This window comes from Thermobia domestica, chromosome 10 (genome assembly GCF_964235325.1).
Source record: "Thermobia domestica chromosome 10, izTheDome1.hap1.1, whole genome shotgun sequence".
NCBI classification, from domain to species: Eukaryota; Metazoa; Arthropoda; class Insecta; order Zygentoma; family Lepismatidae; genus Thermobia; species Thermobia domestica.
Genome location: NC_137463.1, coordinates 28,257,108 through 28,279,618, shown reverse-complemented (window position 1 = coordinate 28,279,618; position 22,511 = coordinate 28,257,108). Strand labels below are relative to the sequence as shown.

Below are 22,511 nucleotides of genomic sequence, written 5' to 3'. Positions count from 1 at the left end.
GCTATTTATCAATGTTAACGTATGTTTTGAGAGAAATTGTCTTCACTCTTGGCGAAGTGTACTGAGTGAACTGCAGTGCACTTCGCCAAGAGTGAAGAAAATTTCTCTCAAAACATACGTTAACATTGATAAATAGCTGCTGTACTAAACTAGCTTTTAATGGCATTGATTCAATATTCCGGGTGATGTTTGGTTTGGTTTAGTTTTTTAATTGACTTGTTTTAAATTCAGTGACTAAACAATTGCTTCCAAAGTATGCTGTAATTCTTGTTATCACACAGCCTAAACTAAGATTCCGGTTGGTCTGGTGGATAACGCACGCGCTTAACAGCCGCGCGGTGTGAGTTCGAATCCAGGTCATGCCAGAGGTTTTTATTTTTTACTAGTTTTGACTTCTCGTATTGTTATTATAACCATATTTTCTGATTTCTAAGACAATACGGCGTGGTTGTCACTTTTTCAACCCAGAATTCTGGGTTATTCCAACTATACAGTTTTTACAGTGTACCTTTACAAAAATTGATGCGGAAGTACCACAAGATTGAAACTTGAATATTTGGATAGGGTACATACTAGTTCCTAAGTGGTCTTAATCTGACTACGGTAGGTCCCATAGCATTGGAGCTATGGATCTTAAAGTTCATTTTTTCATGTTTTCGGCAGCCTGCAACTCCGAAAGGAAGCATTTGTGCACCCAGGTTGGTGTATACTTTTTGTCTGATCTTGGTGTCAGGAATCACTTCCCCAAACGTTGTGGGTGTTGTTTTGAAACACCCTATACATACATCATGTATATGGTCCAGGGCCTAGAGTTGAACGGTATTCACCAGGTTATGACATATGCTGATGATGTAAATTTAATAGGGGATGATAGGAGAACAACAGAAAGAAATGCAGAGATTTTATTAAACGCTTGCAGGGACATGAGTTTAGAAATAAATGCAGAGAAAACTAAATACATGGAAGTGCGTCGGGACCGTAATACAGCAAATCATGGATGCGTTAAAATATTTAATAATACTTTTGATAAAGTGGATAGTTTCAAATATCTAGGATCAATATTAGCAGAGGAAAATCATATTCACGAAGAAATTAAATGTCGACTAAAAGCAGGGAATTCGTGTTACTATTCGGTTGAAAATCTCTTGTCGTCGCGAATTCTGTGGAGGAATTTCATGCTTAAAATATATAAATCGATAATCATTCTGTTGTTCTGTATGGTTGCGAAACATGGTCGCTTACACTGAGGGAAGAACATAGACTGAAAGTATTTGAGAACAAGATCCTGAGACGAATATTCGGACCCAAGAGGAAGGGGAATGGGGGAAACTTCATAACGAGGAACACATAATTTATACGGTTTACCCAACATTGTTAGGGTCATCAAGTCTAGGAGGCTTAGGTGGGCAGGTCATGTAGCTAGGATGAAAGAAAGTAGAAACGCTTTCAAAGTCTTGACTGGAAGACCCATCGGAAAACGACTATTAGGAAGACCTAGGCGCAGATGGGAGGACAATATTAAGATGGATCTCGCAGAGATTGGAATACAAAGTAGAAACTGGATCCAGTTGGCTAAGGATAGAAGTCAGTGGAGAGCTTTTGTGAACGCGGCGTTGAACCTCCAGGTTCCATAGGCCATAGAGTTAGTTAGATAGTTAGTTATATATATGGTCCGGACACACACACACATACTTTAAGCCACAGTTTTTATTATGAACACGCGTTTTTACGATCTGTGACAGACGACAGTTGGAGACTACACTTCCATGAAAAGACGAAGTGAATACGGAAAACCAGGAAGAAATCCGTTAACCCCCTCCATAGCTTCTCCTTCCAAAGGATGGCTATAAAAAAGACGACGAGACCGAGAAATTGCCAGTGTCTTGTACTGATCACTAACTTAAAACACCTTCTCCCGAGGCCGCCATGGGCTATGGAGACTTACCCTTAAATACCTATTCCCAAGGCCACTATGGGCTACGGAGTATAAACCTTTAATACTGCTCACGAAGCCTCTGTGAACTACTGAGTTACGCTATGGGCCGCTATGCACTACCGTCTGAGGTCGCTTTGGGCAGAGACAAATTCCTCTCTCCCAGAGGCAGTATCGTACGCCAAAGGGAATTATCCTACACTGAAAACATTTTAGGGTACCGTATTTAAAGACCTACAGAAATTTTATATAACTTTTTGAGATTTTTTATGATAATAAAAAGTGAAGAGTTAAAAGCTTCCGTGTACTTATAGAACATTGCAACAGATTAATTGTATTTGCATTAATTTTGAATGGGAAAAATAATATTGGTTTACGAATAGCGTTACGGAATTTATTAAGTTTGTAACCGGGGATCCACTGTATGTTTTTCTGAGCTTAACAATAGTAGATGCGCAGAGTATACATGTTAAAGAACTGCATACCTAATAATCATTGCACGACAGTAGTATTTAAAGTAATTTGTTCCTGAATGTGTGTCAAATGAAATCTGAACTAACTTGTAAACTTTTTCTTACAGAAATTACTCATCGCTTCCAGACAGCTCGCCCAGAAGTTCGTCAACTTCTGTTGCAGTACTTGCTTCCATGGCTTCACAATATGGAGTTGGTGGATCCAAATGTTCCTCCTGCCAATCCACTTTCCTATTTCCAGGTAAGTGTTCTCATTACTTCCGTTATTTTGAAAATTATGAGGCTTGAACAGCATGAGATCAGAGCAATAGCTAGAGATCTCGGCGTCCGGGGCGAAGTAGAATTCGATGCCTCATCTCACCAAGCTTTTCCTTCTGTTTATTTATTTATTTTTTCATATAAGAAGCAGTTTTGTTATTACGCTACGCTGAATTTTTATCAAGCTGCTTGGACAGACCATTGCAATATCTGAGTGTTCGTTGTTTTTTTTTTTTTTTTTTTTTTTTTTTTTAAATACAAATAAGAGCTGTTTTCAAGAGGCTTATTTTGGACTTCCTGTTATGCTTGACAAAATTACCTTTGGTTGTATGCACGTCTACTTGGAGAACAGTTATGGAAATTTACAGTCCAACTAATTACAACATTTCATACTATCGATAGGAAATGAAATTTCAATACATTTAAAAACTATGTGCTTTTAAAATGTTCGAAATGTGTGACAACATTGTAAACTTTTGAAATTTTGTTGTGTATGTTTTAATTTTGATTCTCTTTATATATATATGTGTATAATTTGTGAAATGTAACAGAAAGTCAGAAGGATCCTTCGCGAATTTCTCAGTATTTATCGATAGAGCTGAAGAATATGTTTAATGTTTTATATTTGTATTTATATTCTAAAATATAATTTGGATACTACATATTTTCAAATTATAGTAATTACTCAATTTCTTAATGAGTGAAAGTTCTGAATTTAAGGTTACTTATTATTAATTAACATATTAAAAATACAATAATACTCATAAATAATGTGTGTATATGTTTTGTGCGAATGTAGATAGATAAAAAAAAATCACACAACTGGAAAGGAATACAAAAAAGGAAAGAAATCCTGTCGATGCAAGTAGTTGATGGAAAAATGATCGGAATAAATTCCTTGAGATTGGAAGGAATTTCTATATCAATAAACAAACAAACAAAACAAAACAAAAAATAGCTAATAGTGATCAGTCTTTGAAAAAGACGAAATTCCTTGTGTTAAGTTCTGAGCACCGAAGTCCCTATTCTACAACTATGTCAAGTTCGAAAATGTTATTATTCCTTTAATTTATCTTCATTTTTAATATTTCCGCGCATATAGCAGCTTGCGTGTGTCTCTTCACCCCTCTCACTTTCATATCTTCATTCTCACCTTTTCATACCTCTTTTCATGCCTTCTTGAATTATCCAATTGGGTAGAAAAGCAGGATTAACGAACCAAACTCATTACTATCAAAACTCTGAACACGTATTTTAGACTTTAACCATTTCTGAAAGACGTTCCTGCGTACACTATAAGTCATTACTCGACACCTTGTATATCACATCGCCATTAAGACATCACATTGTTGGAACTCTTATTGAAACGTTTGGGTTGCTCGCTCCATTCACAAGAAAATTTTTACCAACTATATTTCTTTGCAACTGACAACAATATTGATTTAATAGGGTGCTAATACTCTGACGGAGAGTCGCGTCGTTTACTATTTTCAAACATTTTTCTTTCTGCTTGCTTGCTTGTTCGGCGCCCTCTTGCCATCAGCGCCCGGGGCAACGACCCCGCTCTCCTCTTCCCCTCCGTAGCTACGGCTTTACATGAGATGGTAATATGTATGATCTGAGAAGGTAATAAATAACGTTTTGGCTGATTGACAGGCTGAAGTTGAATGAGATTTGTAGAAAATTTCCAACTCTGTGGCTAAAAGTCTATTAATTGCCAATCATTTAAATACCCAACTTCACATTTAAATACCCAGCTTAGAGTAGTACATTTAAGGGAGACGACGCTTAAACTACTTTTGGTAAAGGCTACTGTCAGTCAAGAACGCTACATGATATGCTGCTTGCACCATATCTTCAGAATTTGAGACCTTCTGGTGTTAGAGGTCTCTGGTTCGATCCTGGACCATGTTATCCTGTGGGACAACATCGTGTCCATAAGTTTTCTCTGGGTTCACCAATTTCCCACCATATTCTCATTCCATCAATTCTTCCGTAAACTTATTTCATTTACCTTCATTAATTATCCGTCTCCTGTAACCTATAAGGTATAATCGTGGCACATAAAACTTGAAATTTCATTTCATTTCATTCCAGTACTGGGAGAACAGTCATACCGCTTGAAAAGCTCTAATCATGCTACAGGAAAACTTTCCAGGACAAATCATTTCACGGTTACTGACTTTTCAGAATCTGGGTGAATGGTATGAACAGTTCTACAGCAAGGGGGTGAACATTGTGAACATATACAGGGTGCGGCAGCTATTTGAGAACAAAATAACATCCGCGGAAAAAGGAGCAGAGACAGAAGATAGAGCATTTAATGACCATTGAACATTATGTACACGTGTAGACAGACCCAATACAGGATATCATTCTATGAAACCGCTATCTGCCGCAATAACAGCTACTAAACGGTATTGAAATCGTCGGCAGGTATGATTGAGATGGGTCCTGGGAATGTTGGTCATGGCATCCATAATGGCTGCCCTGAGAGCCAACGGTGTTTGTGGATGCTTATTAGAGACCCTCTCAATCACGCCCCTGACGTAAAAGTCCAAAGGGTTGACATCAGGGGAGCTGGGGGCCACATGTTTGGGTGACGTGGTCATGAAAATTCGTAGCCAACCATTTTTGGATTGAATGGGCCATATGGACGGGAGCGGAGTCCTGCTGAAAAACATATGACCTGCCACGTGCTATAGCAGTAATCCAGGGCTTCACAACCATCTTCAATACATCGGTGTAAGCAACGGCATTGACTCTGGCACATTGACTAAAGAAATTTTGAGGCATCACGTCGCCCTCATTACTTACGACCCCCAGAATCATCACGGAGGCGGAGAACTTGGTGTGCATGACGGTCTGAACCTCCTCGGGTGTTTGATACAGCCAGCCGCATTTCTGCCGTTTGCCTGTTGGTCCTGGACGAAGATTTTCTCATCCGAGAAGAACCAGAGCATTTCTACTGCTCGGGATGTTTCAGCTTGTTCAAAAGGCTCCTGGTGCGGATTACTCTATTCTCCCTGGTTCTCGTGGACATGAACTAGCCTCTTCGCATCACGTACGACTTGTAACGGAGGTCTTCATACAACACACGTCAAATGGTGGCTTCGTCAACCTGATTCTCTCTTGCGAGTGACCTCATGGACTTCCCTGGGTCCGCTTCGACAATAGCTTGGACGGAAGCGATGAGTTCGGGCGTCCTGGTCCTGTCCGAGCGCTGAAAATGTCGTTTCCTGTGGGAAACGGTTTCCACATCACCACTGGCGGCCTCCAGTTCTCTCCGGGCGACAACAAATGGCCGGGCGATGTTCAGGAAGGCAGCGATCTTGGAATCGGCGTGCCCTGCAGCCAAGGAGGCGATGACTGCATGCCTCTTTATTTCCTGGTTAGCGTAGGGTTTGCCGTGCTTACCTGCAACAAAAAGGGATGTGTTACAATGACATACAGGATACTGTGTCACTTATACTATGTGTTCTCAAATAGCTGCCGCACCCTGTATGACACTTATTATGGTAAATCAACACGCTAATATTGTGTATATTAGATTATTTCAGGAGAAATCAACACACAAATAACAAGGTAGCACAGTATTGTTCGTAATTTCGTTTCAGTAATATATATATATATATATATATATATATATATATATATATATATATATATATATATATATATATATATATATATATATATATAATCTTTCCAGCCCTAGAAAAAAAGTAGATGTAAGCAAACCCACCTGACTATCAGTCGGTCGATGACTAGTGATTGGTTGTTGGTCTCACTGCACTAATATCCTATCGCAATATAATCCCTACTAAAATAATAATTTCGAATAAAGATGTCTGAATTTATCCTGAATTTTGTGATAAATGCAATATATATAATATTTAACAACAGATGCAGCTTTATTTCAACCTTAGCCGTACTTAGACATATAGTATTTACTGCGCATGCGTATGTGTTCGCGCGTCGACTCCGCTCATTTGAAATTGTAGAATATAGAGTTTCATGGCGACAATGAGTGACAATAATCCATCTTCGTCTCGTGTTATAAAACACAAAAGAGGACAACATGAACAGAGGCAATCTCGTTTATATAACGATTTAAGAAAATACATATTTCCAGCATAGCAGTAATTAGTGTCAGTGCGTTAATTATTTACCAACCAACCGTAGCCTTACACTTCGGAAATTATGCGACGACAGAAAGCTAGCAGATGATCTTGCTGTTCACGTCTCTCGCTGCTGAAGCACGTGTGAATTGCGGAGTAATACATTTCGCTTTGTTTACGTCTACTTTGTTCTAAGGCTGGAAAGATTATATTGACGCGTGTTGTACTTGCATAACCCAGACTCTTTCTTTGAGGCGTTACCCAAAAATTTGTTAATCCATTTTGTAATTCTCGTATTTTGGATAATATAATCTATTTTATATATTAGATGACCTAAAAATCTCGAGCAAAATTTCTCATTTTTTAAGTTTTATGCTAATTATGCATATTGTAGTTCCGACCTAAAAGAATTTGGTAGCAAATGAAGGTTATAATATTGTAATGTCTTTGAGGCAGAGTCAGTAAAGGTCCGGGTGTTTCCACTTCACCATTTTTATTATAAAATTTAAATACAGTTATCTTTGAATTTTACAAAGAACAAATTAATAATATCTTCCGTTAAAGTGACCAAGATGAAGGAGAAATGGGTTTTGCATGGTGCCCATGTTGCTCAAAGCAGCCTCCAGAGCATCTGCAGGTTTATGGTGAACTTGTAGGAAAAACCTCCTCAGCCCAAAGCAGCTTCGCAAGGTTTAGTTGTGGTTAGGACCTCTAGTCCGTGGCGACCTCGGGATTAGGTTAGGGCCGTGACAACCTCAGGAACGGGTGTTGGTTACTTGATCAGTGATCAGACTAATAGCTGGTTCCTTCTCAGACTGCGCTTTTATAGATGGTCTCCTGGGGCTCGTTCTTCCTCGGGCTCCATCGTCTTGGTTTCGTATCTCCCTGGTTGTAGCTTTCGTCTGCTTATACTGTTTATAAATAAGTAGCACGTGTTGTAGTAACACGTGCTTGCGCTGAAGATGATGATCCTTACAATATAAAATAAAGAGGGAGCGAGTGATTGAGTGTGATATTGATTAAAGAAAACCTAAATGCTGAGTTAGGTTAAAGCAAAACAGAATTGAATCTTTATAAAGTTACGCTAATGGATAAATTTAATACTATTCTTATTTCACTTTTCATTTTCTTTTATATTGCACTTATTAAAATAATATTTATTTGAACTTCATATCGAAAAATATTCTGTTCAGCAGAATTTTGTATTTTGTTTCGAAAATATATTTTGAGTACTATTGTGTATCGAAACTACTTTGTGGAAAGAGTTTGTCCTTGTATCGAAAACATTTTGTCATGGATGCTGATAAGCATTTTCAATCTCTTAAATTGACGAACAAATTTGATTGCCATTCCTTCATTTTTGTATGTTTTCGTTCATACCAAATATGGAATATGCAGAGTGAGTTTTTGAACTAGAGACGGCAAAACATCTGGAAAAATAAGATCGGACGAAATACATTTTCGAAGTAAAAGAGTTAATAATTTTGGAGAAGGAAATTCACCTGTGATAAAATTTGGGTGGAGCGAGGAGAAACCTCGATAACTTAAGTGGGGACGACCCGCATTTTTAATTTCAGATTCGGATTCTAGTGGTAAAACAGGGTGCCTACTAAAATTTCAAAATGAAATTTTGTGACTTTTTCGTGACCTTTTCTTTACCAAATCACACAATTTCCTAACATTTTCAAGAGCGAATTTGGGTGCAAATTAGGCCGAATTTTCATCCATGCGATAGAAACGTACTTTGCTAGCGATTTGGTAGCGTCTAAAGCCGACCATAGACCTTTTTGGTGGTGAATTTTGACGTTTTATGAAACAAAATTTTCCAATCTGTACTTACATTTGTAGTTTTAAAAAAAAATCGTGACCCAAAAGCTAAATTTCGTGACTTTTTCGTGACTTTCGTTACCGTTTTCTGATTTCGTGACTTTTTCGTGACATTCGTGACTTTCGTGACCGATAGACACCCTGTGAAAGTAAGTAAATTTTATTCGAAACCGTTTTCTCGATTCATAATTGATGACATTGTAATCAGTGAAAACTAGTTTCACTAAAGTTTTCTTCAATTGGGAGTCACCACATTTAATTGCAGAATAGATCTGCGATGAACAGTACAAATCTTGTATATATTAAACGTCTTCTCAAATCGTGATAGGTGGCTTGAAAGATTGTTCTGCAATTGGCGTCAATTCAGGTTAATTCAAATGTGGCAGTGCAATTACGTACAGCGTGCGGTGTTAATCGTAGTTGGCTGCCAAACATTTTATCGGCTATATCTCTCCGTGGTTCACGATATGGTACGTAAGGGGCTATCGATATTCACTTCTCTAACTGTTAACCAAGAAGTTTGTTTATTAGTCGCTTCATTCGTTTATTTTGCTCTAGGGTTAATTACCGCTTCGTTGGGTTAAAATAAGAAAAATTAGTAATATGTTCCATTAGTGAGTAACTTTTTACTTTTGACATCTGTCATTTTCATATATCTCTACTCTCCCTCCTCTAAGTTGCAGGGCTGAATTTGGATTTACACTGCATCGGAGATGTTACTAATAATCTCAGCGACCCAGAGAACTATGGATTTGACACTAATATCGGTCATTTTCTATCATTTTTATACATCTCCCCCTCCTCTTCCCCAGGTTGCGGGGCTGAATTTGGATTTAACCGGCATCGGAAGTGTCACTGTTCTGAGGGACTCCAAAAACTATGGATTGACACTAATATTGGTCATTTTCGATCATTTTTATATATCGCCCTCTTCCCCAAGTTGCACCATCAAAATGAAATAATAAAAAACACCTCAGGCCCGAACATCATCTATGTTGAATGATCGATCTGGTGATTCAATAGTTGTTAAGTCACAAACATAGTCACTTTTGAAGTATCTCGTTTTATTTCAGATTTTGTTTATTACTGACACTATATCAATTTTACTGAAGTCGTGTAGTTGCTTCATATGTTTGGAACTGCGTTCATTTGTTGTTCTTAAACTAGTTTTGCCTAGTTTGATGATTACGGAATGATGCAGCCAATATAATGCTTGCAAGCCAAACTACAATTACCACCGCAGGTTGCCTAATTTACATGCCATATTTGAATGATCTGAATTCCCACCGAATTCAGAGCAATCTTCTTTGCAACCTATCACTAGTCAAGAAGACGTTTAATACGAAAGACGTTTAATACGAACTATTCTGCAATTAAACATGGCGGCTCCCAATTGAAGAAACGTTAGTGAAAGTAGTTTGCACTGATTACGGCGCTATGTCTGACTAATCGATAACAATATTTCGAATATAATTTATTTTTCGCCGTAGAATCCAAATTGCAATTTAAAAAATGGGAGTCGCCATTTAAGTTTTCAAAGTTTCCCTGCCCCTCCCGCGGGGTGCTGGGCGAACTAATTTTATCACAGGTGGATTTTCCCTTCCAAAATATAACATTATTTTGGAAGATTTTTGTTTTTCGTTTGATGCTTGTTTCTCCAGATATTTTGCAGTCTCAAGTTAAAAAGAAAAAAACTCACTCTATATTTCATCTGTAACTCTATTGATTAAAATCGTTACGTATGTTACGTGTTAAACCAATATACAAGCTTGCAATAGATCTTAACGTTTTGTAGCATTAACAGTTTTATGGATCTTTAAGTCATCGGCAAATTTGGACTTAGTACTGTTAGAAGTTGATCGTCTGACTAGAAGAAACAATAGTAATCCAAAAGTGGAAGCTTGAGGAACACCCTATATCTTTCAATAGAATGTCAAAAATGCGCATGAATTCAATTTATAGATCGTCTTCGATAGGATATGTGATCTATGTGTGATTCTGACCCTTTGTATCTACAAACTGCTGATTCTGGCTAGTAAGATTGAAACTTTCTCATATTCACACAGATGACCGTTTTTGTAACAGAGCAAAGTGTGCACCGTTGAAAGTTAGCAGTTGTAGACCAACTTTTTTTTTTTTTTTTTTTTTTTGTGCTAAACCATTTTTACAAAGTCTCAACTTTTGCCATCTGTTTTATCAGAGCAGAACAGAAGTAATGGCTCTAACTGAAATGAAGTTTCAGTTTTAAAAAGGTAGTCCAGAGCTCTTGAAAAAACACTTTTCAAATAATATCTGTATTCTAGCTGGCAATCGCTCCAGTTTTAGAACTCATCCTTCAGAAGTAGAAGGTGCAGTAGATTTGTGTGGAAGTTTCATAAAGGCTAAGCCACAATACGGAATTTTCTTCTTCTTTTTTAAAAAAACATTTTATATTAGTTTCTGAAGCAGAAAGTTTACAATACTATGCTATAGTGTGTGTTGTAAGAAGGATTCTCCAAGAAAATTATCAGGTTGGTGAAGCCTGTTAACCCTTAACTAGTCGCGTGAAAAAAGTTACTTAATTAGTCGCGTGCGGAATTTTGTTCCGCATAATAACTACATAGTAAAACTCGTGTAATATTTGTTTTTTTAAAATTTGTATTTAATTTTAGGTTAAAATATTTGTTTTAAAAGTCGTCTTAAGTTATTTTATGCTATTGACTAATTATCCTCCTCCTGCAAGTTCAGTCCTCCTGCAAGATACAGAAGGCCCAGCAAGGCCTTTACTTCTGTATATTAGTATTTTGAGCATCTCTTTCTCTGCTATAAGCGTCCCTATGTGTTTCAATGCACTGGTTTGTAAATTCAACAATTCTCTCTAGCATAGACGTACTAAAGAACAAACTCCAAAATTCGCTCGGCGTTTTCGCTTCTTTAGCATGTCCTTTGACTCCTGGTAAATGAGTCAAAATATTCTGACTTCTTCTTCGTATAATTTGCCGTGGAGCATGTGCGTACCATTTAGTGACATTGTCCTTTCCTAGAAGATATGGTCCCCGTGCAGTAGTATTTGAGAGTGATTTCACATGATCTGCTTGTGGCAACACTTCACCTTCATCTGCTAATTCTTCACTGGCAGAGATATGGTCGCTTTCTTCAATGATATCTTCATCGCCATCTTCCATATCCGGAACATCTAAATTGTCGTCTTCAGCCAGAACTTCCAGCAACATGTTTCTAATTCTGTCCACATCACGTTCATGATGATCCATTTTGAAAGAAAAGACTAACTCTCTTCTCTATGTTTTTATTTTCAGAGCGCACAATGCACATATAAACCGCTTATAACTTCAGTTGCTTACAAATGAACTGTATCTGAAAATATATTTTTGTAAAATAAATTTTAAAAAATAGTGGTGGTGGCGCTTGCTTGTGATATGTTTCGTAGTCACCGAATCGCTTAATTGCTGTCGGCTAAAAACAATAAACTGAAAGAAAGCGTAGAATTTGTAGGAGAAAAAAAAGGGTAACTTATTTAGTCGCGCGCGGAACTTTGCTCCGCAAACTGCATCACTCCAAAATAAATAACAAAATATTCACTAGTGGCTTGGGCAACAATTCAAATATGTATTGTTGTTTAATCATGAAACTTTAAAAGACAGCTAGACAAAAGTTCAAAAGCATACGATCGAAAGTAAGGAAAACAAAAAGAGAAATGTAAAAGTGCGGAACAAAATTCCCCATGCGACTAATTAAGGGTTAAATAACTATGAGATACAAATTGGGAGAAAGAGATCTGATTCTTACAAAATTTTAAACTTTATTGAAACGGACTATTTCGCGTAGCGTAGCATTGTTCATTATAATTTCGCTTTAGAATAGAAGAATGAAGTTCCTAATTAGTAAGTCGTCCTATTGTAGAAGAAAATGTCCTTCAATCATTTTGACAAATCTTTTTATTTTAAGTACACACTGCGTTTACAATTAACTAATGAACCATCTGGTCATTTATTTCCAGATGAGTAAAATTAATGTTTAATAAGTTTCTTTCTTGTGCTTTTGTTCTAAATACCAATTAGAACATCTCCCCTCCCCGAAAATCGTGCTAATATCAAATCCCAGTTTTGATGACCTGTAGCAAGAAAATATTTTCTTGTGTACACAAGAAAATATTTGACTGCATACTGAGAAATTTAAGGTTTAGACTATAGTAAGCTCGATGAAGATCGAATGTGCTTACCTCAGAACGTATGATACATATACTGTCCTTTTTGTCTTCATTTAAAATACAAAAATCATTTTAAGGACGAAAGTAGCAAGAGATAGTTAACATTACATTCTTGAAAAATTCTAATAAGTACGTATCAATGAAGTAATGTGAAGCACCCTAAAATATTCCCTTGTAAAAATCATCTTGTCATATTTTATTACTTTAATCATAAGAGACAGTAATTTCTGTTCGTTCTGTGGTATCGCTTGAGCTAGGAATTTAAAAAAATAAATGAGAACAGTACTTTTCAAAATGCACTAAAAGTTTTTTGTGGGGCAAAATGAAGAATAGATACTAAGAGTAAAAGCATTGTGTGCTCTTACTAAGGTTGGTTGCTAAAGCTTTTGCGGATTAAACATTAAATGGGACTAACAAGTAACGCTAACAGTTGGGTTATTATCCTAAGATTGTGGGGTAAAGTTTTCATGGATTATACATGAAATGGACTAACATTGTAAGACTAAGATTGAGTGCTAAAGCTTTTGTGGATTAAACATTAAATAGAGCTAACAAGTAAGCTTAAAAGCATTTGGTGCTCTTCCTAAGGTTGTGGGCTAAAAATTTTGCGGATTAAACATTAAATGGGACTAACAAGTCATGCTATAAGCGTTGGATAGCTTTCCTAATGTTGAAGGATAAAGTTTTTGGGCCTTATGCAGAGTTGTTCTGACGCGTCATTAGTGCCATACTTAAGAGTTCGACTAGCATGTTTCCTGCAATAGTCAGGCCTTTAGTGGACGCTAATGCGACATCAAAACGACTCTGCATAAGGCGGTTTATGGATTAAACATTAAATGGGCTAAGACTAAGAAACATTGGATGCTCTTTCTAAGACTGAAAATCAGTGTTTCTATAGATCAAACATTAAAAGGGATTAAGACTGAAAGCATTGGGTGTTCTTTCTAAGGTTGATTGCCAAAGATTTTGTGCATTTTTTGAATGTCACTTAAAGATTAAATTGAGCCCAATATTTCTAGTCCTAGTTCCTTTTACTTCGTTTTGCCCCATCAGAAACTATTTTCTCCTTTTCAGTGCTTTTTATAGAAGAATTGTTTTTTAGAACTTGTTTTAGAATGTTATTCTTCATTTTTAGTCTTCAGCTAATATTCTGCAGTCTCTTAGTTGCTTAGTTTGAAAATACTATATGGCTTGTTTCGAAAATGGGAAAGAACATTTATGGACTAACTTTCGCGTTAAAGGTACAGTCCGCAGCAAAAAAACCTGCAACATGAGCATGTAAGTTTATTGTGAAACGACGAAGTCTCTTGCTCCAAAATAAGTGTGCAGGGGAGGAAGCCGAGGTTTCTCCTGGCGTGATTCGTGCCACTTAGACGTTATGTTGATTCCCTGCAGTGTTAGGCGTAGTTTCACTGTAAACTTACATGCTCATGTTGCAGGTTTTTTGCTGCGGACTGTACCACATAAGGTTTCGAACTAACTCTGAATCAATCTGCCATCCATTGAAATAATGCTTAATTAACCTGCGTTGTACACATATACACAATCGAAATGCATTTGATGTAACTTAATTAATTTAACACTAAAAGGATAAGCTAAAGCGAAAAGTACCGGTATGTGTAAATATGATATATCATCGGTTAACTTATCTGTGCAAAATTTCAGAGCTATAGTTAGTATGGATGTGCATGATTTTAATCTTTAAACGCCCATTGATGCAACTGCTGCGTCCAGGATTATAGCTCAGCCCCTAATTAAGATAGGAAGATAATTTTGTTATCAATGTATTCCTGAACGATTAGGCTTTTCGCCGATGCATTTTATGTGTGGGGGGGTACCACGGCGGAGGTACATTATAAAATGTTCATGATTTTTGTGTTTATTGCATCAGGTTTTTTAGAGACCATCCCCCCAGGAGGTGCATTCATAAAAAATTGGTATGTGAAGCAGTGAAGTAGTTCACTACTTAGTAGTACCCTGTATGCGTACTTGTTGCTTATATGGGGGAGGAGGGCAAAGTTGGCCAACTTTTTTAGCCAGTTTTTTGACGTAAATTACATATATTTTCAGGACGGTTCCATATAAGACGACTACTACGAAATAGGGCGGGAATTGCACAAATGTTACCTCTTTGGAATCTGTGTTCCATAAGCTTTCCAACGATGTACCAATCATGATTCTGTGATAATCAGGAAGTCACCAGGGCCTCCAACGTGAGTCTACGATTTCGTTCAAATTCCTGGCGGGAGCTTCCTCGTGGCAAAGCGGTTAGCGTACGCACCTTTGGCGTGAGAGACCCGGGCTCGATTCCCGGCGGGAGCTCATGTGGTCCGGATACCATGTTAATCAGTAGATCCACGTCTAACATAGCCTTGCTGCTGAAAAGGACGCTAAATTCAAAATCAAACATCAAATCCCTGACGGGTGTTTAAAGGTCAAGTTGCAAAATTTGATGCAACAAACAGACAAACAAACAAACAGAAAAGTACCTAATAATAAAACTGTTGTAAAAAGAGAGGATAAAGAACAGAAACTAGAAACTCCCATAACCGAAACAACTACATTTTATAATCGATCGGACATGTAAGAAGGACGTGGTGTGTACTGTTATTGGTATTTTGCTCTGGGACTTCGGAAGAGTACACTATTTTTCGTCTCTACGCCTGTTCTTAACAGAAAGAGAAAAGTCCGAGTAAGCGATTCCGAGAATGCTGTAGGCGAAAGGGGCACTTCCACGTCGTCTCACGTTTGTAATCAACCCAAAGGGATAAGTTCATTCTCTCAAATCTTTTTCATTTCACAATCCAGATTCCGAGCGCTTCTTGAACAGACTCTGAAATGACTCTAGCTATTGATGAGTGCGTAATTCATATATCAATATCTTAGGAACGTGAGTAGTGCTCAGGTTCATCAGATATTGTCATTCAGTGATTTTAATTCATCATAACGGTCTTTGTTGCTTGTTATTGTGTTGATGAAACTTATACTTGTGACTTCTATTTACTGTTATTAAAAACTAAGAAGGGAAAAAGCCTATTTATATACAAAAACAGCTTAACAGGCTGTCAACAAAGCTAATATGCGAAGTCCATGTTTGCATAAACGTCTAGGCAAAAATAATTAGATAGTTTTAATGCTCATTATGAACACAAGACGCCTCACTATGTCAGTCACGCTAATTATTTAATAATTCACAGTTGGCTAATAATTGTAGCTAGCTGTGCTGCCTCCTAATTCTTTTTCTAAGCCTTTTCCCCAATCAGTTGGGGGTCAACTTTTTGGATTGCTGTCCTCGGTCTGTTTCTATTTTCTGTCATATGTACTGTGACACCAGCTGTGACAGCAACCATATCGTTATTAAACACAATCTCCCCACTTCTTCTTTGGCCGACCGGAGGATCGCTTCCCGTTCAGTTCTATAGCATCCACTTGGTGAGCTACGTATTCCAAAGGTTTTCTTCTTACATGCTCAAACCATCTCAGTCTACCTTCTTGCACTTTTTCTACTATTGGTCTCACCTTTACTGTTCCCGTAATTATTTTATTCTTAATTTTGTCCTTCCGCGTCACTCCACACATCCACCGCAGCATCTTCATTCTCCGCAACATGCAACTTCCGTTCCTCTCTATCTTGTTCGTCGTCCATCATTCCGCTCCGTATAATAAAACCAGTCCCACTACTGTTTTGTAAACTTTTCCTTTAAGGCATACTAATACCCTGCAATCGCACAGTCTTCTGTCGCTTCTTTCCATTTTCTCCAATCACTACTAATTCTGCTGTTTATATTTTCTTTTATGCCTGCATTTTCCTACAGAGTTGATTCCAAATACTTGAATTTCTTCTTCATTACCACCTCTTCTTGCTACCTTCAGTCATATTCTCCTCTTGACACAAAAAGATGTCGCTAGCGTGCATGCGACGAGAACGGGCTTGCAATTAGTGTAGTTCCTATACAAACTATATGAATATTGTTGGTTCTTGCTGTAGAATTACATATATCTTGAGTAGTAATAAAATCTTACCAAATTAACACATATTGTTACTAATCCGTTACAGTTTCGTCATACTAATCCGTATTACAGTTTCGGCATACTAATCCGCATTACACTTTCGGCATATTAAGCTATATTATAGGTTCGACTATATATCGTTTCCTTCATCCGACACATTATTACCAAAACTGTAACACAAATTAGTAATTAGAAGTGTTTATTTTGGTTGGATTTTATTCTATTTTATTTACACGAGTATGTTATTATTTATCGCAGTAGGACCAATCTCTTCTGCAATTCTATCTCTGTTAACTATGTGTCTATAAATACTACACTATACTAACGCATAATAAATCAGTCTGGTATGAAATAAATTCATCCCAAGTATGGATTCTAAGATAGTGTCCAAGAGCTCTCGATCGAATCTGTGAAGGTACCAATTCGTAACACGAGAAACATTGTCTACTGAGATCCATTATCTATAATATTAAATGAAAGATTTGAGATATAAAATTGAAGTCTGAATATTCTTCAAAATTTAACAAGGTACATTCGCGAAGTGTACCCTCGGGATTCGTGTAAAATTGATTCAAATGCAAAACTCTCCGCACCCCAATGTGCATTGTACTAATTGTAGCGTCCCATAAGGACAATTTACATATTTACGGGTCTTCATATATATATATATATATATATATATATATATATATATATATATATATATATATATATATATATATATATATATCCGAAACTCAATCATACACTACTGTAACGTTCGGACACAAAATTGCTTTTAGTTTCTTTAGATGTAACTGGACATGAATACGGGCATATGCAAAACAAATTGGATCAAGTATTTGGAATACGGGAATATGCAAAACAAATTGAACTTCTTCTCTGACACATGTTACCCATCCTGACGACCATTTTGGATCCGCCATGTTGGATTCAACTTTCTGTTTTTCAAATGGGAATAAGTGCAAGTGATACATCAAATTATGTACAGTTATCTCGGAAATTCATTGGTGTAGAGAAGTTTACCGTAGCTTGTACCGTTTGGAAGGTGTTATATGTTAAATATCAGGCACTTCACGAGTATTGAACCAAACAGAAAGTTGTGCAAGACCCCTTGTATATACAGTATATAATCTTTACATTATTTATCATTTACAAAATATTCTCGGAACGTACATACATTCAGACGCACAGACGTCAGTACGGAAATCGTAGTTCTTCACCCAAATCTGGTCATATCTGGATTTACATTAGGCATTTTGACCCTAATACAATACTTCTTTGTTATAGTATAACATGGATGCAATAACAATCACTCACAGAAATGTAATAATATTATGAGACCAATATTGTAATGAGTTTGTTTATACCTACAGTATTTTTTCAGTTAGAATTTTTTTTTTATTTATAAACATCAAAAACGAAAGCGTAACTGATATTACCATGCAATGCCCATTCGCGAAGTGCCTGCAGAGATTTAACATGCAATATCTTCCAAACGGCACAAGCTACGATAAACTTCTCTACACCAATAAATTTCCGAGAAAATTGTACATGAATTTGATGTATCACTTGCACTTATTCCCATTTGAAAAACAGAAAGTTGAATCCAATATGGCAGATCCATAATGGTGGTCGGGGTGGGTAACATGTGTCAGAGGAGCAGTATTTGTTCCAATTTGTTTTGCATATGCCCACATTCATGTTCAGTTACATCTGAAGAAACTAAAAACAATTTTGTGTCCGAACGTTATAGTAGTGTATGATTGAATTCCGGTTATGTGAAGGCCCATAAATATGCAAATTACCCGTATAGGCTGCTAAAATTAGTACAGCACACATTGGGGTGAGAAGAACTTTGCATTTGAATCAAGTTTACATGTATTCCGAGGGGACACTTCGTGAACGTACCTTGTAAAATATAAAATTGAAATTTGGTAGAGTGAAAGGAATTATTTGAAATCCATGTATTTAAGAATCTCTTGAGCTAATTGTTTAATGTTACAGACAGGCATTCAACGTCTGCTAGACTTAGCAGAGAAGTAACACAGCTTTATCCAGCATCTGATGGCATCTTTCCGTGTATCCTCAAAATCGAGATTAGCATGGGGAAACGTGTATAATACATCAGTTGTTCTCAACATGAGCGTTAACGCTCCCCACGGGGACGTTCTCGTTTCCAAGAGACCGCTGGAACAAAAATGGGCAATTGGAAGGCGATAGATTATTTAGAGGCGTTTAAGAGACAATAGAGCAAGATTTTATATTCTTTAATAAAATATTTAACAAGCAAAAATTGTGAACGGTATTTGTTTTTCTTCAGTATTTACTTTTAGTTTTATATGATTTTCACTCGGTTATTGTAACGTTTAAAACTTCGGTCAAAGAAACGCTCGTTGTCCATTTATTTTGGGTGGCATGGAGAGCAAACATACGTTATAAATATAAATAGAGTAAATTGCATTTTTCGGGGGGTGGGGGGTGTAAGGGAAAAGCTAATGCAGGACAAATTATAGAAACAAAATATCCTTTCTCTCTCTCTCTCTCTCTCTCTCTATCTATCTATCTATCTATCTATCTATCTATCTATCTATCTGTATATATATATATATATATATATATATATATATATATATATATATATATATATATATGCGTGTGTGTGTGTGTGTGTGTGTGTGTGTGTGTGTGTGTGTGGTTAAGAATGAAGGAGAGGCGCGCTCAGGACAATGGCATTCACCCAAGGCAGTGCTAGGCTCGAAAAGGTTGAAAACCACTGTAATATATGATATAGTTTTTATGTATCATACTATAGTAAAATAGAATGTGATACTAGATGTGGCACCTAGTAATTTCCTTTTGGGTGTATTAAGTAATTTCCTGAATGTAATTTTTAGAAACATATTATACTTAAAGATATGAGTGTAATAATAATAAAGTCATTTATATTACATAGTTAATAATACAGGTTTGTGTATTACATGCATACATCAGGACATCATACTCCCAAGAAAAAAAAGATGCATAAATGTTACGTAATGTATCGCTGATCCATTGCTCATTTCCTCCCTCAAATGAAAAAGCCAAAACTCTCCTTCTGGCCTGATAACTATCGTGCGCACCTTCAATGCACAACCTGCTGAGTTCGAATCCCGGTGGGAGAGCACCGAACACACTACAGTGGCTCAGTTCCTGCTTTAAACCGTAGGCCTCGTCGTGTATAGCCTGCTGACAAAAGACATAAATGCAGATTAGTCAATCAACCCAAAAGTCTGATATATGCGGTGAAGTTTTCCTTAAAGAACATTTTTTGTTTTATACATCAAAATGAAAGAATTTGCGTATCTTATGTTTTGGTGTCTGTATCCCATCTCTTTATTATTTTCTTCGACAGAAGATTAAAAAATATAAGATAATAATTCAAAGAGTTCGAGTCGTCTCTTCCACCTTCCTACAGCTGTTTGTGTAAACGAGGAATCCTACACACCCTCCTTTGGGGCTTATCGCGGCCGATCCAAGGAACTAAAAACCGAAATGTCCATAATTCAAATATGTCTGTATTTAGTACTAACAATTTTGGTTAGGCTTTGTCAGGTTATCACACCTGACAAAGCATATCACACACTGCGTAGATCGGAAAAGATCTTATTTGTGTTCGGTAACGTTTTAATTTTGCGATAAAAAAAGTAGCAATGGGGAAGGAGATGAATCCTCTGCCCCACATCATCCGTCCTGGCCTATAAAGTCCAGCCAGACGTTTTTCTTTGAATGATATGAAAAGTCATACATATTAAAGATGATCATACACGTTATTGCTCTTGATACTGAATGACCGTAACATTTATTTGCAATATCCTCTTCGAACTTCTCTTACTTACAGTTGAAACGTACTTTTCCATATTCCCTCTTTTTACGCGGGATAAGTTTGCTTTTTCCCTATCGGAGCATATAGTTTATTATCAAAGTGAAATGATAGAAGCACATCTCGAGCCAAGTGCTAACTAATTCAAACGTTCATTCCTAACGGTTCAGCCGTTTTAACTGAAAAAGTGAATACAACGTCGATTTCATTTCTAAATTTCCATATTATGCTATGAATAGGTATGGAAAGTCTTCTAGAACGACTGTGTTCGTCCGTCTGTCGACAGATATCAACTAAATAGATAAGAGATAATGTGAAACGGTTTATTGTTGTCGATTAAACGTTCCGAGTGTATGTTCCATCTTCTATTTTAGCCATCTATTCAACCCGGAAATGACACAAATCAACCATTTCAGGTTTCAACCTTAATCCATGTAGATCAGGAACAGTAATAGATAGCGGGAAGTAGTTTTATGCAATTTATTTAGCGTTTCAAGAATATAACCTGTCGCCATTCTTTTACTGAAACCGGAAGTGGAAGCACATTTTTACCACTTCCGGTTTGAATTTTGATCTCGCTAGAGCATAAACTGTAAAATATAGCAAGAAATGGATTTTAGATATGGAATTCAGCATTCGTGATATTAATTAGCAATATTTCCGAACGTCTGCTGAGTGTGAATGAAATCGGCTTTTCCATGTTCTCTTCTTCACGTGGGATAATTTTCTCCTTTCACTTGCTGAATTTTTCTAAAGGAAGAATGCATATGGTCATTTAACGTAAAGAAGACAACGCGCTATTTGAGGCGACACGCGAAATGGCAGTTTTTCACCGTCCGTAATCTCCTGGTAACAAAGGATTATGTAAGGCGAAGATTCACACTATTCTTTAGTACGGGACAGCTATGAGCGCATCACAATCTTTCAGAGGAAGAAGTTTGTGTATCGCTAGCTATTATTATTGTGAGAGTATTTCGCCCCGTAACATCCAATTTCCGCTTTATTATTCATATATCCGTTGTAGTATACATTAAACTTGCTTTGGTGCAATGGTTGTTCATTGGTACAACTGTTCGCCTGAAATGCACAGAATTCTTGGTAAATTACAAATCATGTGAGATTATGAAAGACAACATCGTATTCGTTGTTTTCTCTAAATCACTATATTCATTTTACCAACTTTGTTGTGACTTACTTGCCTATACAGGGTGATCATTTATTTTCAAAGTCCTTGTAACTTTTAATTTAATAGGTAAACAAGTAGTAGTGTTACATGTACATGACACGAAAGAATTTAGTATGTATAGCGTGATATTTTCCAAATTAAGGTTGAAACTGGAAGGGGCAGTAGATTTCTATCACTTCTGGTCTGGTAGAGAGATTAGAAATTGAATCTATTCTTGGGATGTTTAATTGATTGAAACCGCTTTAGTATCATGTATACTCTATAAGGGATCAGCTTTAAAACCGGATATGGTCGATTTCTGCCTCTTTTGGTTTCAATTGAAGCTGGAGGGAGAAGATAGTACCTATTCTTAGATTGCTAAATCAATTTTTAAAAAACGCTTCTCGCTATCTTTCTGTTCAGATCAATATTGAATGGAAAGTTACAGTGGATTTCTGTAATTTTCAGTTTGGTAGATAGTTAAGAGCTGACATACTAAAAATAATAGAAAATTTACCATTTGTCTTTCGCTTGCTTTTAATTAGTGAAAGGAGATAATGAAGTACAATTTACCACAATCACAGATAATGTTATTTTATAACAGAAAATATGAATCTGAAGAATTTCCAGTGTGCCCATCCGTAAAAATTACAT

The 22,511-nt window shown here is 36.7% G+C and overlaps 1 protein-coding gene and 1 pseudogene across 1 annotated transcript in view; one reads left to right on the top strand and one right to left on the bottom strand.

The window, feature by feature from the left end:
* The window catches only part of fry (microtubule binding protein furry), a 1,411,512-nt gene that overhangs the window by 927,312 nt on the left and 461,689 nt on the right, over window positions 1-22,511 (top strand). The window contains exon 27 of the mRNA XM_081727912.1: window positions 2,514-2,647. Within this exon, the coding sequence (XP_081584038.1) occupies window positions 2,514-2,647 (134 nt within the window). The remainder of the gene's footprint in view (window positions 1-2,513; window positions 2,648-22,511) is intronic.
* LOC145662719 (uncharacterized) lies at window positions 5,236-11,863 on the bottom strand (annotated as a pseudogene).